At 56.8% G+C, this 17,705-nt stretch overlaps 1 protein-coding gene across 2 annotated transcripts in view; it reads left to right on the plus strand.

Moving 5' to 3' along the window:
* The window catches only part of PRKCZ (protein kinase C zeta), a 98,327-nt gene that overhangs the window by 6,379 nt on the left and 74,243 nt on the right, over positions 1 to 17,705 (plus strand). The window contains exon 4 of one of the 2 annotated variants that reach the window (XM_059899867.1): positions 1,161 to 1,211. In XM_059899867.1, coding sequence (XP_059755850.1) covers positions 1,161 to 1,211 — 51 coding nt within the window. Of the gene's footprint in view, positions 1 to 1,160; positions 1,212 to 15,793; positions 16,098 to 17,705 lie in introns of those variants that run through there. The other variant, XM_059899942.1, reaches the window with a different exon arrangement.

Below are 17,705 nucleotides of genomic sequence, written 5' to 3' on the forward strand. Positions count from 1 at the left end.
TGGGGGTCTGCAGGGGGTCTGCAGAGAGAGCATAGTTCTGGCAGCTGCAGCCGCCCTGCCACATCTGCATCCGCTTCTGGTGCAGCTTATACTCTGGCGGGGGCCACGGACGGCTGAGCCCAAGAGCCAGGACCAGCGCATGGAGCCATCTACAGTGTTCTTTTTTTAAAAAATTTAATTAATTTATTTTTGGCTGCGTTGGGTCTTTGTTGCTGCGTGCAGGCTTTCTCTAGTTGCGGCGAACGGGGGCTACTCTTCATTGCGGTGCACAGACTTCTCGTTGCAGTGGCTTCTCTTGCTGTGGAGCATGGGCTCTAGGCACGTGGGCTTCAGTAGTTGTGGCTTGTGGGCTCTAGAGCGCGGACTCAGTAGTTGTGGCGCAACGGCTTAGCTGCTCCGTGGCATGTGGGACCTTCCTGGACCAGGGCTCGAACCCGTGTCCCCTGCATTGGCAGGCGGATTCTTAACCACTACCACCAGGGAAGACCCCGTCCATGGTTTTCTGTTGGACCATCGTTCTCTCTGACGCTGGACTAGTGGTTGGTTAAAATACCTAGTTTTTGTAGCCCTTTGTATGAATGTGGATTAAATGTCAAACCTACTCTCGTCCACTGCATGGTGGTCGTTAGCACGTCTGTGTTGACTCGACAGTGAAAGGTTTGGTACTTTCAAAATTCACTCTATTTTCTAGATTAAGAAAGAGGTCATTTTAGCTAGGTTTTAATACATTTAACTTTTTTTTCTAGTAACTTATTGTGGAAACCCAGGGTATATTTTAACATGCCTAATTTTGAACTCCATTTTGAGTGTAAAGAAGTGGAACGAAATGTGCTTTCAAAAGTCAGTTTTCAAGGGAATTTCGGTTCTTTCCCATTTCCATATGGACTTTACACATCAGGCGTCCTTCTGGGACGGCTCTGCTCTCGGGACCCCTCTGGTTGCTTTTTCCCCTGGATTTTTCCGTGCAGCTCCGTGTCTCATCACAGGGAGTTTGGCACACATCGATGTGCTGGGTTTCCAAGGTTTTGCCTTAATGAGCATCTCCCAAGAGCAGGCCCTCATCGCAGCGGGGGCTTTGCCGGCAGCCTGACTCCAAGCAGGACTTGTGACGAGGCCGCAGTGGGCACTGACACGCTCTCTCTCTCTCTCTCTCTGTGCAGTTTTCCCCAGCATCCCCGAGGAGCCAGGCATGCCCTGTCCGGGAGAAGACAGTGAGTACCGCCTCTCCCATGACGTGTGTCACGGTGATGGGTTGACGTGTCTGCTCTGCAAGGCGCGGAGGATGGAGCTTGGCGGCCCGAGGCTTAGGTGCTCCTCGCGAAGTGTCTGAAAGCAGAGTGGGCAGCTGGTGTGGCCTCGTGTGGGGTTTTCACTGGTGTCCTCGCCCTTGGCTAGGGATGTATCCACCATCCGACAGGGCACCGGCTTGGTCAGTGGTGCCATGAGGTAAAGCCCAGGAGAAGCCCTGATGTCCCCTGGCAGGAAGGGCCCTGGCTGGGATGGCTGGACACTGCTCCCGTGTGTCTGTCCCCGCTGCGGCCACCCCCAGACCTGGTCATCGGCCCCTCCCAGTCCTTCCTGGGTCCCCCAGGGAGGCACCCGTTCCTCCTCCACTGCAGGTCTGTTGGTTGGAGATGGAGTCCCAGGGGCCGTGGGTCAGAGGAGAGCTTCTGACCACGCCCCGGAGGCCCCCGACCCTGAACAGTGTGCCTGCCTCGTCTTTCAGGGCAGGGCCCCCACTGGGTGGGGCATAGAGAAACTTGACACCCATCACCAGACCCTTCTCGGGCCCTGGCCTGGTGCTGAGGGGCTCTGGACCACGGTGGCCGCTTGTCCAGTTAGGGGGACTTGGCTCAGCCTCCTGCCAGCCGGGGTCCCAGGGCGGGCTCCGGATCAGGTCCCTGGGCCCGGCCTCTGGGTGCCAGCAGCGTCCTGTGTGGGGTGGGAGCGGATTTGAGCAGAGGCCGGACTGTCTGTGGTCTGTCAGACCCAGTGAAGCTGTTCAGTGGGCACTTGGGTGCGTGAGTCTTGCATTTCGGGGAGCAGTCGGGGCTGAAGAGAGATTTGGGAACCCTTAGCATAGAGAAGGCTGTTGAGGCCACGGAGGGTGTGGCCAGTGATGAGGGCCGGGCCCTGGGGTCTCCCAAAGAGAACAGGGGACCCTGGAGGAGCAGTCAGCAAGGCCATGGAGACATCCCGATCGCGGAGTCCTGGCAGGAGTGGAGCAGGCAGCCTGAAGAGGCCGCAGCAGCCCAGGGGCCGGCGGGAGGTGCTGCCCCGGGGGGCGGACGTGAGGGGCAGGTGTGGGAAGGCTGGGGGGAGAGTAAGGAGTCCCAGCGCGTCCTGGCTGGGAGGCAGATGTCCGCCGGGGGTAGATAAAGCCAGAGGTGGGGGGCGAGCCTGGAGCTTCTGAGACCTGGAAGCCGCCCTGAGAAGGCGGGTGGTGGGGAGTCAGTCCCACGGGTAAGACTTTCTGGCCGCCGCCCGCCCCGTCCAGGACAGCAGGCTCCTGTGCGCATGTGCGGTTTCGCTGCGAGCGGCCCTTGGACCTGCCAGGACGTGGGTCAAGGCAGGACACTGAGGGGGTGGGGAGTGCGGCCAGCTGGGAGCAGACCCCACGCGCAGAAGCCCACCCGCAGGAGCCCCAGGTGGCCAGAGAGGAGCTCGTCGGTGGGGGGCTCGGAGGCGGGTGGGCCTCCCAGGGGTCCTCATCCCCCGCGGGGCTGCCCCTCCCCGTGACCCCCCGCCCCGGGGTACCCACGTCTCACGGAAGGGGCACACTTTTGATAGTTCACGTTGTCTTTTCAGACACATAAAAGGACAAAATAAGGTAGACCTTCCTGCTGGAAGGAGGGTCCCCTCCACTGTGCTCTGTACCAGGCGTCCCCCAGCTCGTTCCTGTGCTCCCTTGATGGCTCTCAACCACAGTGACAGGCTGTCTCTCTGCCCAGAGCCGTCGCCAGCAGCCCGTGCTGGCCCGCGGTGCAGGGGTCGCCCAAGCATCTCTGCATCTTGGTCTCCGGCTGCCCAGCCATCAGCTCAGGCCAAGGCCCCGGCAGCGCCGCCCCGAGGGCCTCGGGCCTGTCCGTTCTGTCCCCGACTCGGTGCCCTCCTGGCTTCATCCCCGTGTGGATGCCGCCCTGTCTGGGGCCTCATGTAGGGGATGGTGATGGGGGTCGGCACAGCCGATGCGGTGCCCTCCTGGGGTCGTGGGGGTCATGGGGTCTCTGCCGGAGGGTGACGTGGGCTGACGCGTGGGCAGGGGCTGCATCACCGCGGAGGAATGCGGAGAATGTGGGGCCATCCCCACTCGCAAGCAGGTCCTTGAGATGCTCACCAGGGGCGGCTCCGAGCTCCGGGCCACTCGCTTTTGTTGGAACATTCCAGCAGCCTTTCCGCGGCCGGCCGGTGGAGGGTGGGGTGGACGGAGGGTGGGGGTATCGTCCCCTTCCCGGCTCTGCTCGTCTGGCTCGATCGTGACGCTGACCTTGGACAGTTAGGACGGCCCTGCGCTGGTCCCCCGATGGCCCGGGTGCAGGCATGATCCTGGCACCTGCGTGAGCGTTGGTGTTCACTGCCAAGGCCGGGCGAGTGAGAAGGGTCAGGCTGGTGGGACAAATGGCACCCTTGACCCAGGTCAGGACCGCATGCAGATGCTGGCCGGTCTGACGGGCGGTAGCCAGACAGGGACACACGGCAGAGATGCAGCCTCGAGGTCATGCCTGGGCATGTCCGGCCAGGCCTGTGTTCGTGGCAGCAAAGCCCCTTCCAGCACCTTCTGTGCAGGTTGTCACCCTGAATTTAATCGGTTCTATAGGGTTTTTAAAAAGTGGTGTAAAGTACACCTAACATAAGATGTGCTATTTTAACCACTTTAAACTGAACAATTCAGTGGCATTTAGTAGGTTCACCACCTCTGCCGTTTCTGAAACATGTTCAGGAAGAAAACCTCGTGCCCACGAGCCGTCACAGGTCCTCTGCTCAGCGCCCAACGGCCACCGAACTGCGCCATCTCTACGGAGTTACCCGGTGTAGACATTTCATGTAAATGCAATATATGATGTGTGGTCTTCTGTAACTGGCTTCTTAGCGTGTTGTTTGTGAACTTCATCCGTGTTGTAACGTGTATCAGAACTTCAATCCTTTTTTTTTTTCCCCCAATTTTTTTATCACGGTGAAATACACATAAAATAAATTTATCATCGTAAGCATTTTTAAGTGTATAGTTCATTGATATAAACTGAATTCATATTGTTGTGCAGCCATCATCACCATCCGTCTCCAGAACTTTCTCATCTTCCCAAACCGACGCTCTGCCCTGCGCGCCTGAGACACTCACTCCCCACCCCTCCCCCAGCCCCGGCCCCACCCTCCTACTTTCTGTCTCTGTGAGTGTGGCTCCTCCAGGGGCCTCACAGAAGCGGGATCACACAGAATGTGTCCTTTTGTGTCTGGCTTATTTCACTCGGCATCGTGTCCTCAGGGTCCATCCACGTTGGAGCAGGTGTCAGAATTTCCTTCCTTTCTAAGTTTGAATGATAGTCCGTTGTATGGATGGACCACGTTTTGTTTATCCATCATCTGACAATGGACACTTGGGTCGCCTCTGTGTTTTAGCTACTCTGAATAATGCTGCTATGAACATGGGTGTAGGAATATCTCTGAGACCCTACTTTCAATTCTTTTGGGTATGCATGCAATAATGGAATTGCTGGGTCATATGGTAGTTCTATTTTTAATTTTTTGAGCAACTGCCATACTGTTTTCTACAGTGGCAGCACCGTTTTACGTTCTCACCAGCAGTGCACAGTGGTTTTAATTTCGCCATATTTTTACCAATGCTTGTTGTTTTCTGGTTTTTTGATAGTAGCCATCCTGGTGGGTGTGAGGTGACATCTCACTGTGGTTTTGATTTTCATTTCCCTAATGATTAGCGATGTTGAGCCTCTTTTCATGTGCTTGTTGGCCACGTGTATGTCTTCTTCGGAGAAATGTCTACTCAAGTTCTTTGCCCATTTTGAATTGGGTTGTTTGTTTTGTTGCTGTTGAGTTTTAGGAATTCTCTACATATTCTGATATTAACCCCATATCAGATATATGATTTGCAAACATTTTCCCCCATTCTGTGAGGTTTTTTTTTGTTTGTTTAACTTTGTTTATGGTGTCTTTTGGTGCACAAAATTATAAAATTTTCATGAAGTGCAATTTGTCTATTTATTCTTTTGTTGCCTGTGCCTTGGTGTCATATCCAAGAAATCATTGCCAAATCCCATGTTGGGAAGCTTTTGTCCTTTGTTTTCTTCTAAGAGTTGTATAGTTTTAGATCTTACGTTTAGGGTCTTTGCTGCATTTTAAGTTAACTTTTGCATATGATGTTAGTTGAGGGTCCAACTCTGTTCTTTTGCATGTGAATATCCAGTTTTCCCAACACCATTTGTTGAAAAGACTGTCGTTTCCCGGTTGAATGGTCTTGGCACCCTTGCTGGAAATCATTTGACCATATGTGTGAGGGTTTATTTCTGGGCTCTCTATTCTATCCCATTGGTCTATATGTCTGTCTTTATGCCAGTACCACAGTTTTGATTACTGTAGCTTTGCAGTAAGTTTTGAAATCAGGGAGTGTGAGTCCTCCAGCTTTGTTCTTTTTCAAGATTGTTTTGGCTATTCTGGGTCCCTTGAGATTCCATAAGAATTTTAGGATGTTTTTCTGCAAAAAAACATCATTGGGATTTTGGTAGTGATTGCATTGACTCTTTAGATCACTTTGGGTAGTATTGATATCTTAACAATATTAAGATATTAATATTTTTTTGGAAAAGTTGGAGAAGAATTGGTGTTAGTCCTAATCCATAGACATGAGATGTCATTCTACTTATTTATGTCTTGTTTAATTTCTTTCAGCACTGTTTTATAGTTTTCAGTGTACAATCTATCACTTCCTTGTTAGATATATTCTTAAGTATTTTATTCTTGATGCTAACATAAATGGAACTGTGTTTTTAATTTCGTTTTTGGGTTGTTCATTGTGAGGATATAGAAATGCAACTGATTTTTATGTGTTGACTTGGTACCCTGCTATCTTGCTGAATTTGTTTGTTCTGACAACGTTTTTGTGGAATCAGTTCTCTATGTCATCTGTGAACAGAGATAATTTATTTATTCCTTTTCAATTTATATGCTTTTTATTTCTTTTTCTTGCCTGAATGCTCTGGTTAGAACCTCTAGTACTCTGTTGAATAGAAATGGTGATAGTGGGCATCCTTGTCTGTTCTTGATCTTGAAGGAAAAGCTTTCAGTCTTTCACCATTGAGTGTGATGTTTGCTGTGGGTTTTTCGTGTATGGTTTTTCTTGTATTGAGGTGGTTTCCTGGTTTCCTTCTAGCGTATGAGAAATGTATGTGGTCCTTGTCCCTAGTTTACAGCGAGGAGCTCCTAAAACCCTTGGAATTTCCTGAGTGATAGGAGTGTCTTGTCATTCATTAGGAGGTGATTTAGGGTGGGGGCCCTGATAGCCTCAGGATGGGGCTGGTCACTGGAAAGACTAAGAGATTAGAGGCTTGGAACTTTCAGTCCCACCCCCTGACCTCCAGGGATGGGTGAGGGGCAGGAGGTTGAACTAATCTCCAACGGCCAATGATTTAATCAATTGTGCCTACGCAGTGAAGCCTCCATAAAACCCCAAAAGGATGGGGTTCAGAGAGCTCTCAGGTCAGATTTGGGGGGAGTGGCTCCTGGAGAGCGTGGAAGCTCCGCGCCCCTTCCCCGTGTCTCGCCCCGTGCATCTTCCTTCTGGCTGTTCCTGAATTAATCTGGGAAGTTAAATGTTTCTCTGAGTTCTGTGAGCTGCTCTAGCAAATTAATCGAATTGAGGAGGGGGTGGTGAGCCTCCCACCTATAGCCGTGGGTCAGAAGCACAGGTGTCAACCTGGACTGGCAATTGGCATCTGAAGTGGGGTGGTGGGCAGTCTTGCAGGACTGAGCCCTTACCTGTGGGATCTGACGCTACCTGCAGGGAGATGGTGTCAGAATTGAGTTAATAGCTTGGTAGTATGGGAAAAAACATACCAGGTACCTCCTATTCCTAGTTTGTTGAATGTATTTATGGTAAAAGGATTTTCTACTTTGTCAAGTGCCTTTTCTGCATCCATTGATATGATCCCATGTTTTTCTTTTGTTCTGTTAATGTGATTCATCACATTGATTGTTCATCTTTTTATTCCAAGAATAAATCCCACTTGGTCATGGTGCATAATCCTTTTAATATGCTGCTGAATTTGGTTTGCTAGTATTTTGTTGAGGATTTTCGTGTCAGTATTCTTAGGGGACATTGGTCCTTCGTCGTTTTTTCTTGTAGTATCTTTGCCTTGCTTTGGTGTTAGGGTAAGTTGACCTCCTAGAATGAGTTAGGAAATGTTCCCTCCTCTTCAGTTTTTTGGAAAAGTTGGAGAAGAATTGGTGTTAGTTCTTCTTTATATATTTGGTAGAATTCACCAGTGAAGCTGTCAGGTCCAGGACTGTTCTTTGTCGGGGAGCTTTTTTTTTTTTTTTTTTTTTACTGATTTACTCTCCTTACCAGTTATAGGTCTATTCAGATTCTCTGTTTCTTAGTGATTTAGTCTTGGTAGATTCTGTGTTTCTAGGAATTTGTGCATTTCATCTAGGTTATCCAGTTTGTTGGTGTACAGTTGTTTATAGTACTCTCTTACTGACTTCTGTGAAATCAGTAGTAATGTTCCTGCTTTCATTTCTGATTTTAGTAATTTGAGCCTTTCTTTTTTTTTCTTAGTCCATCTAGCTAAAAGTTTGTCAATTTTGTTGATCTTGTCAACAAAAATGGTTTCACTGATTATTCTCTGTTTTGTTTATCTCTGCTTTAATCTTTATTATTTCCTTCTAGCTTTGGGTTTAATTTGTTTTTCTAGTTTCTTAAGTTGTATAGTTAGGCTGTTGGTTTGAGATCTTTCTTACTTTTTTTAAAAAGTTTATTTAATTAATTAATTTATTTTTGGCTGCGTTGGGTCTTTGTTGTTGAGCGCGGGCTTTCTCTAGTTGCGGCGAGCGGGGGCTACTCTTCGTTGTGGTATGCGGGCTTCTCATTGCGGTGGCTTCTCTTGTTGTGGAGCACGGGCTCTAGGTGCGCGGGCTTCAGTAGTTGAGACACGTGGGCTCAGTAGTTGTGGCGCGCGGGCTTAGCTGCTCCACAGCATGTGGAATCTTGCCGGACAAGAGCTAGAATCCGTGTCCCCTGCGTTGGCAGGCAGATTCTTAACCACTGCACCACCAGGGGAGCCCCAAAATCTTTCTTACTTTTTAAGGAAAGCATTTATAGCTGTAAATTTCTCCCTTAGCTTCGCTTTCTCTGCATCCCTCAGGTCTGGGTATGTTGTGTTTTTGTTTTCATTTGTCTTTAAGTATTTTCTAATTTACAATGTGATTTCTTCTTTGATCCATTGTTTAAGAGTGTGTCGTTTAATTTCCACACATTTGTGAATTTTCCAGTTTTCCTCCTCTTGTTAATTTCTAACTTGATCCTGCCGTGGTCGGAGAAGATATTTTGTATGATATCTGTCTTTTTTTTTTTTTTTTTTTTTTTTTTTTTTTTTTTTATAGCTACTTTATTTATTTATTTTATTTTATTTTTGGCTGTGTTGGGTCTTCGGTTCATGCGAGGGCTTTCTCTAGTTGAGGCAAGTGGGGGCCACTCTTCATCGCGGTGCAGGGACCGCTCTTCATCGCGGTGCGCGGGCCTTTCACTATCGCGGCCCCTCCCGTCGCGGGGCACAGGCTCCAGACGCGCAGGCTCAGCAGTTGTGGCTCACGGGCCCAGCTGCTCCGTGGCATGTGGGATCTTCCCAGACCAGGGCTCGAACCCGTGTCCCCTGCATTAGCAGGCAGATTCTCAACCACTGCGCCACCAGGGAAGCCCATGATATCTGTCTTTTAAAATCGATTGAGACTTACCATGTGGCCTGACGGTTGGGAGGGCAGAGTCTTAACCACTGCGCCACCAGGGAAGTCCCCCTCTTGGGTGTTTTGTCACATCTTATGTATCCATTCACCTGTTGTTGGACATCGGGTTGTTTCTGCGTCTTGGCTATTGTGGACATTCATGCACAGATTATAGGTTTTTAAGATACTGAATTGGTCATTTTGTTCTGGCCACAGCACAAAGAATTTTTCGAGTCTGTGTATGTTGAAGCGTCATCAGAATGAACTGTCAGCAGGGCCCGGGAGGCGCCCCACCTCAAAGGGCTCTGGCTTCTGTCCGGTTCCGCGTCCTGCGCAAGCGGAGCTTGGTTGCCCTGCATTGCCCGCGAGGTGCAGGCGACGGAGGTGAATGTGCCGTCGGCTCAGCTGGGAGGCCACGCTCCCTGCTGTCGGTAACAGGGGCCTGATGGCAGCTGGGAGACCCGGGAGGCTCCCTCCCACCAAACGGAAGCACCCTTCCAGGGCCTTCCGGGGCGCTGTGGGGAGAGCTGGGCTGGCTGGTGACGTCCCCGGGGCAGGCGGGACCTGCAGCTGGTGGCCACTGGTGGCTCTGGGTGGCTTACTGGAGTCCAGGAATGACGTGGCAGCACTGGGGCCTGAGGGAGGGCCACCTGCTGGCTCTGGGCAAGGGCGCCGGGCAGCCCAGGGCCAAGCACGGGGCGGTGGCAGCACAGAGGGGCTCTGTGACCTCACGGGACTCCCTCTGTGCCTTGTCCATCCTGCTGGGGGTCCTCCTCTGTCACTGTCCTGCCTCTGCTCACACGGAAGCGTTCATGTTTGATTTCTGTGCGTTCAAACCTGTTTCACATTTTCCTTTCTGGCTCCCCCAAATGGAAGAAATATTTCGTTTCTTGCATTCTGGTCTTTGATCCGTCTAGAACGTAAGGCTGTGTCCCAGGTGGTGTCGGCCTGGGTGTCTGGCTGGACGCGTCTCCTCTCTCACCACATGAGTGGCCAAAGCTCTCGGGCCCGAGATGCAGCAAACCCAGGTCTCTGCTCTGCCCCTCGGGCAGCGGGACCCAGGGAGCCTGTGAGATGCAGCAGATGTCGTACCTGGGGGCGCGGGGACGCGGAGAATGCGCCGCACACGGGCCTGGGCCGCGGCTCCTCCAGAGCAGACAGTCACGGTGACAGACAGCAGGCCGGTCCCCGCCGGGATTGCCGCAGTGGGCATCAGGGTCACACCCGGGCGCTGTGCGGGGATCCCGTCAGGGACCCTCCTCGCCTCCCCTTTGCCGTCCCACCCCCATCAGGAAGGGCGGGCGCAGGGCCAGCAGGCGGCCAGCCCCTTCCGGGCAGGGTCCCTGAGTGCCCCCTGGACGGCCTGCTCTAGACTCTGCTGGGCCACTTGTCCTCGCAGCCCCGAGGCCCGACAGGAGGGAGAGGCCTGGCGCAGGGCAGCGGGGACTTGGGGGTGTGCGGTGCTGCTGGGCGTGTTAGGTCCTGGGGCTGTGCGACCTGGTACCCCGAGCTCAGAACAGCAGGAGACGGAGTCTGCAGTGGGAGCTACGGGGGAGAAAGGTCTGGCTCTTCTGGCCGCCCACTCCTCCCTCCGGCTTCATGGGCACCTCCCCTCTGTGTCCGCCTGTCTTTCCTCCTCTTCTTACAAGGACATGTCATTGTATTTAGGGCCACCCAGGTAACCCAGGATAATCTCAAGCCCCTTACTTCCTCACGTCTGTGAAGACCCTTTTCTGGGTAAGGTCCCATCTGCAGATTCCAGGGTCTAGGACGTGGACATGTCTCAGGGGCCAGCCCCCAGCCCCCTGCAATCCACTACACTCAGGTCCGATTGCCCAGTCTCCTCGTGGGGCGGTGGGTGGTCCAATCCCCCCCGCACCCTGTGGGTGTGGTCTTCCCCCGGGAGGTGACCTCTGCACAGGGTCCCTGCGGGCCTCTGGCGTGGAGCTTTGCGGCAGACACTGTGCAGGTTTGCAGGGAGCCCAGGGCCCTCGCAGTGTTCGGGTCGGGGTCCCGTGCGGAGCTCTGAGGGGTGGGACCCTGGGTCGGGCGGTGGGAGGTGGATTCACACCAGCCCCCCTCCTGACACGGGGTCACTGCAAGAAGTGTGGGGGACGGGGACCTGTGGGCTGAAGTTTGTGCTGCGGCCAGGCTGGCGGTCAGGTGCATCGCCTGGGCCGGCTTCTTGCGCACAGATTGTGGGTCTGGGTGGCATGTCCGTGGGTCTTCCCGCAGGGAGCAGGCCCAGCAGGGGCTAAGCGTGGCCAAGACCTTCAGCCCTTCTCCCAAGGACAGTGGGGTCCTGTTGCCCACTGCCCCGTCGGCCCCCTCTGACAGCTGCTGTCCTTAACATCTGGCCGCACTCCCCTCAATGTGACCGGACCCCTGTCGGCCACTCCTGCTGGCCCCTCCTCCGCAGGGGCTCTTCCTAGGGACCTGACTCCGGCCTGGGGGGCTGGGGGTGATTGTCAGCTGGAGCGAGCCCCCAGCAGGGCGGCCGAGGGGTGGAGTGGCCTCCCTGGGAAGGTGCGGGTAGTGACTGTGTGTGTGGCTGGCTGGGAATCAGGCAGGTGTCCAGGCAGCAGCCGCGGCTCTGCCAGTGGAGCAGACGACAGACCCGTTTAGCTCCTGCCTTTCCTTACCTGGAAAATGTGGTCATGGGACTGTGAATCAGACACTGTTTGTAAAGCGCTGAGACCATCATGGAGCGAGTGGTTGTTGAGTGTGTTTTAAAGGACAGTTGGGGGCACTTACAGGGCAGGATAAACGCAATAAACGAAGCTCTCTCTGTCACTCGGGAGTGTCCCTGTGGGTAGTGAGTTGGCCCCAGGAGGGCTTCCTGGGGGAGGAGTCTCGTTGGAGGCCCTGTCACACAGAGTTAGCCGTGGACACTGCGGGCGCTCGGGTGACCCCTGGGAAGGGGTGTGGGAAGGAGGGCTGCAGCGTCAACACCAGGATCCGGCCGGGGCAGGGCTGGCGGGTCTGGACTCAGCCGGGCTTCTCAGTCCTTAAAGGCCTCGGAGAAAATGCAAATCTGGGGGTTTGGTGCTGGATCCCGTCTTAAAAGCCAGCGGTGTCCTGCGAGGTCCTGGGGACCTGACGCTGGCAGCCTGTGTGCTCCGTGTCATCGGTCCTGGCCTGTCCACACGCTCAAGCGACAGAGGCGTCCCTGGACTGTTGGGTGGGCTGGCTGGTGTAGGAACCCCCCTCCAGCCCGCTCCCGGGGAGAGGCGCCCCACGTTCTGGGGGGCAGGCGGTGCTGCAGAGGACCCTGCTTGTCACCTGGGTGGCCCTTGTGTGGCTCTGGGGCCAAGCCTGGCACCCAGGGCAGGACCGCCAGGGTCGGGGAGATTGTCTCTGGGCCAGGAGCCTGTCCAGCCTCACCCCTCAGGTCTAGGAGGGTGCTTGACTGCTGGCTCTGTCTGCAGCTGTGCCCCGTGCCGGCCCCTGTGGGCTGGGCCAGGCTTCCTCACCTGTCAGGAGCCCCGGGCCTTTGGGGGCTTTCGAAGCCCTCTTACTCCCAATCAGTGGCAGCGGGGTGGGGATGACAGCCTGGCCCTGCTCTCCCTGAGGCTGGGCCCCAAGCCATTTCCTCTTCTGTTCTGGGGCGAGAAAGCTTTCACAGCCTGAGGTGTTAAAGGCAAGTACCTGGATACATGCGAGTCAGCCTATGGGGGAGTGAGCGGAAGGGAGACTCACCTGGGCTCTCACCTGGGCACGTAGGTCCAGAAGCCCAGAGGAGTGGTGACCGCGGAGTGGGGCCGGGTTGGGGCTGGTGGGGACAGCCACGGGCTGCAGGGGCCACGGTGGGTTGCAGAGGAAGGGGGCATCCCCGCCAGGGGCTGTGGGAGAGGAGGGGGCTCAGGCTGGGCCCCCTGCCCACCCGCCTCTGTTGTTCACGCTCCCACCCGGTGTGCCCGGAGCTGCTGTCCCGCCTGTTCTCTGGCTCTGAAGCTTCGCGTGCTTCCCGGACACACGCTGGGCGACCGCCCAGAAGCAGAGCTGGTCCTGGAGCGGCCTTGGCTGGGGCACGTCTCCCGCAGCCACGACCCACCCAGGGAAACCAGGGGTCGCTCCGTGCGGCGGTGGCGGCTCCTGAACGCGCGTGTGTTTGTGAGAGCCCAGAGGGCGGTGCCGCCGTGCTGCTGGGTCCAAACCCCGGCTCCGGGCAGGTGGGGCAGCTTCCTGTGCCTCGGTTTCCCCTGCTGTGAAAGGGGTCTGGAGTGACCGCCCCCTTGGGTGCTGTGTGGGCACTAGCAGCGCTAGAAGGGCTCCGGGAACAGGCTGAGTACCCAGCTCGCCGCCTCCCCTGCCCCCGCTGGTGGATCAAGGGCGGGGAAGTTGCCTCCTTCGTGTGCTCAGGGCCACCCAGCGTCCTCAGAGTGAGAGGACGAGAACGAGGCCCAGCGTGGGTGGGGGGCTGGGGGTGGGCCGGGTGGTCGAGCAGGCGTGGGTGGCCCGGTGACCACCGAATCCTTCCAGGAGAACGGACGCCTGTTATTCCCTGGTGTTTATAGGTGTGTGTACCGTTTTATTAAAAATCCAGTTTCAGGAAATTCCGTGGCGGTCCAGTGGTTAGGACTCTGCTGGGGCCCGGATTTGATCCCTGGTCGGGGAACTAGGATCCAGCAAGCCCCGCAGAGTGACCAAAAAAAAAAAAAAGAAAAAAGAAAAAAATCCAGTTTCGTTCAGCTTTGTCTCAAATTATTTGCAATAACCTGGAACAGCTACTTTTCCACCTAAGATGGACTTCCAGTAAAATGAACAGTCTCCCGCTTCAGCTTGGGGTTTCTAGAGTTCTGCAAAGCTGGATGTTTGGAATGACTGGAGGAGAGATGGCTGGAGGGCAGCAGCTGTGACACCAAAAGCTCATCTTAGGCGGGTTTTCCCCTTGGACTCAGGGTACACTTGCATTTCCCATCGAAGCCCACTGTAGATGTGATGGTTCCGCGATTTTATGATTTTATAGTCTTAGGGTTATGCCAACTTTTCCCGTAAAAGCCAAACGATAAATATTTTGGGCTCTTTGGGCCATTTAGCCTTTGTCTTGGGCTCTCAGCTGCCGTGTGGTGTGAAAGCAGCCCCGGTGCGGCAATGGGGGAGCAGGGCGGTGCTACCACGAGGTGTTATCGATGGATACTTTCACGGCTTCTGGGGACCTTCTACTCCAGTGGCGCTTCTGGAGTTGTACTGAGTTTCAAACACTCTCGCACGGCCACTCGACGCCGGGTCAGAGAAGGTCCAAGGTGACGTCAGGCCGGAGCAAGGGAAGGAGCTGGAGTCCAGGCCCCCAGAGCTTTGGCGCGGACTCTGTGTCGGGAACACGGGTAAGCGCAGGCTCCTGAGCCGGCTGCCTGCCTAGAACCGATCAGAGGAGGGAAGCCGGGGCCGGGGCCGCTCGCCTCCCCAGCACACGTGCCGGCCTGAGGGTGGGGGAGGGAAGTTTCCAGCATCTTCCGTGCCCCCAGCGTGAAGCCTGGCCACGCAGGCTCAGCACAAGCACTGGGGGCTCCAGGGAGGTGGGCCGAGTCACCTCGTGATTTTGGAATTGGAGGGAGAAGCCGGCCAGGGCTGGATGCCGGGTGTGGTGGGGCCTGGGGCGGGTGTCGGAGGTCCGGGGTCCACTCTGACCGCGGCCGGCATGACACAGGCTGCGTGGGGGGGGCCACCTCCCGCCTCAGGCTGGAGCAGGTGCGGTTCCAGGCTGGTCACCCCGATACTCGCCTCCTTGGGAGCTTGGTTCCCCCATTTTTGCCCTTCCCGCTGGCCCCCCCCAACCCCCCCAGAGTAGCAGCAGCACCAAGACACACCTCCTGACCTGGGTTCGCTGCCTCATTGACCGGAGCCAGACCTTCTCTCCTTCCCCTCCCGCCGGGCCACGGTGCCCAGGGCTTGGGACCCGGGAGCATCTACGCTGGACCCATTGTTGGCCTCAGCGATGCAGGTCGGAGGTCACCCGCACTCTGGTGGCCGCTGCATCCCCGCATCCCGGCCGGTGAGCCTGATGTGGCGGCCCCAGGCCCCGCCAGGCTCTGTTCCCCACGGACGCTGCGTTTGAGCAGCTCCGGGAGGCCGAGCCGCTGCCCCGGGCTCCCTTCAGGTCCATTTCAGTGCAGCGATGCTTGTGGTCCTGTGACGTCAGCTCCTCGACATCCAGGCCGTGTTTTAGCTGGTGCCTCAGCTGCCGGCTCCAGCTTCCCAGGGGAGCCGGGTACCACCCGGGCCTGGAGACATGAGGAGGCAGGGATGTGAGAGGCGGGGGACAGGCCGGCCAGCCTTCCTTTAAGTATCTGCCCTGGTGTGTGAGCCCCCCTTGCCTATTGTCGGGTCCAAGGGGAGCAGGGGGCAGCGTCGGCGCGTTCAGGGAAGGAGGATGCCTCCTTTCATGCCCACTGCTCCGTAGAGCATAAAGGATCCGCCGAGGAGGCAGGGGAAGAAAGCCCGGTAAGTGATGCGCATCTCCCGGCGGGGCAGCCGCGATGGTCCGCGTCTCGGCCGTGTGGCGCCCGGCCTGCAGCCTCCCTGCCGCACAGATGCTCCAAACACAGGCGCGCCGGTGCCACCGGCCCCGGGCAGGGACGTGGCCGCAGCAGCTCCGAGTGCGCAGGGGGTGAGGGGTGACAGGTTTTAGAAAAACAAGCCCCAGGGGAGCGTGCCCAGCGAGGGATGCGGCTGACGCGGGGGGAGGGGTGGGTGGGGAGGAAACCTGCCCCTGAAATCGGACGGTACGTGACCGAGGCCCGGCCGCGCGGCTGGTTGGCTCTGGGAGCAGCCTCGTTTTCATGTGGCAGCCTGGCCGGGGGCCCTGCTCTCTCCCTGGGAGTTTTGCTGCCGGGGCTTAGCGGCGGAGGGTCTGGAGCGAGCGTGCATGTGTGTTGCCTGCTCTCCGCTCCGCGTTGCTGCCGCCTGCGTGTGGGCAGCGCCACGATGGGGCCACCCGGGGCCCCCGGCTGCCCAGGCTGCCCGCGGCCGGCACCTGTTTCCCAGCCCTGAGCCCCATGCGCAGAGCGGCTGTGCTCCCGCAGCCCCGGCGGTCCTGGCTCCGGCTCCGGCTCCGCGTTGAGGGCAGGCAGGTCGTGTCGGCGTCTGGCTTCTCCGCCCGGGCCTGGGAGGTCGGCGGCCGGGTCCCTGTTCTGACATGGCTGGAGGTAGACTCGGACGCCCCGGGGCTGCACGTAGCTCGCGGGGAGGTGGGGATGTGGGTGCTTTTCTGACGTCCATTTTGCAAAAGGTGTTTTTGTAAAAACCAAAAACACCAGCAGGCAGCCCCCGCCCACCCAGGCTGGTGGGGAGCAGGGCGGGTGGGCTGCTGGGGGGTGGGTTCCCCACCATGTGGCCGGTGCTGGGGTGACGGGGAGGCTGCTCTGGCAGAGCCGCCCCTCCCCCAGGAGCAGGACTGTTGAAATACCGGCCACCCTGCAGCCAGCCCGGGACGCGGGGGTGACTCATTTGTTTTGGATCCTAGAATCACAGAACGTAGGGTGCATTGGAGGGGTGCACGGGAAAGGGAGATGGAGCGGGTGTTGGCGCACACGTGTACCGGGCAAGGAGCAGAAATTAGCTGTGTCATAGTTTCTTCGGGATGTCTTGGCCTCTTTCCTTTCACGCGATCACACGCTGCCCGTGCAGGGCTGGTGGGACCCTCAGGGCAGACACGCTGCCCGAAAACCCAGGACGTGGCTTCCGGGCCTCGGGGTCTCGGCTGGGTTTAGTCAAAGCCGTGAATGGGGGACAGGTGGGAGGAGTGAACGCCCCCGAAGCCACAGCCATCCTGTGTTGGTGCTGCCAGGTGGGGCAGTGGCAGGGCCCACCTGTATCCGTGTGGCTTCACCACTCTCCTGTCTCTGCTGCGTCAGCCACGACGGGCCGCCTTCACAAAGTTCAGAGCTGCTGGCAGTTACGTAAGGAGTGTGAGCTCCGTAACCTTCCAGACTTTACTGCCAGGGCTGCCTATTCATCAGTCGGTCACACGGAGCGTCCGGGAGCCCCTCCGGGCGGATGTCACCCTCCGCCCTCCTCGCTGGGCACCGACCTGGGGGCCCCGTCAGGGTCGTCTGTGGTCCCTGCGGAGACGTCCTGCTTCAGAAGCTCCCCGTGTTCCCGTCTTGTTCCCTTTAACATTTGAGCAGTTGGGGGGGGGGCTGCATTTACCCCCCAGGACGGAGCTGATCCCATGGCAGTCCAACCCTCGGGAGGCCCATCCTCCTTGGAGCTCCGGTCGGCGAGCGCCTGGCTCAGGCTCCAGACCCCACTGAGCATCCGAAGGCCTGGGGAGCAGTTGTTTCCTGCCGTCGTGGGGCTGTCACGGGGCTGCCGTGGGGGGAGGAGGACGCCCTGAGCGCTGCCCGTCAGAGCCAGGGCCCAGCGACTCCCAGCCCCGCGGAGGACCAGCCCTCTTTCCGGGTGTCGTGTCTCTGTTTACATCAAAGAACAGAGAATGATTCTTTTCCATGTTTCCCTGCCTCGCTCTCTGGGAAAGACGCGTTTGGGGGCCGGCGGGTCTGGCCTCCCCCCTTGGTGGATCCCTGCTGCCGCTGGACCTTTGCTCGTCTTTTCCCTCCACTCTTGCAGGGCAAGTGGCACTTGGGGCTACGGCTCCACAAGGGTCGGATGGGCATTTCATGCTCTCGTGGGGTCCCCGGCTCCCAGCCCAGGGATGGGCACCAAGCAGGCTCTCTGTCCATAAAAGCTCGTTGCTTTGTGGGAGGGGCAGGAAAAGCTTTGTCCAAAATCAGCCGTCTGAACCAGTTACTTGC

This window comes from Balaenoptera ricei, chromosome 1 (genome assembly GCF_028023285.1).
Source record: "Balaenoptera ricei isolate mBalRic1 chromosome 1, mBalRic1.hap2, whole genome shotgun sequence".
NCBI lineage: Eukaryota > Metazoa > Chordata > Mammalia > Artiodactyla > Balaenopteridae > Balaenoptera > Balaenoptera ricei.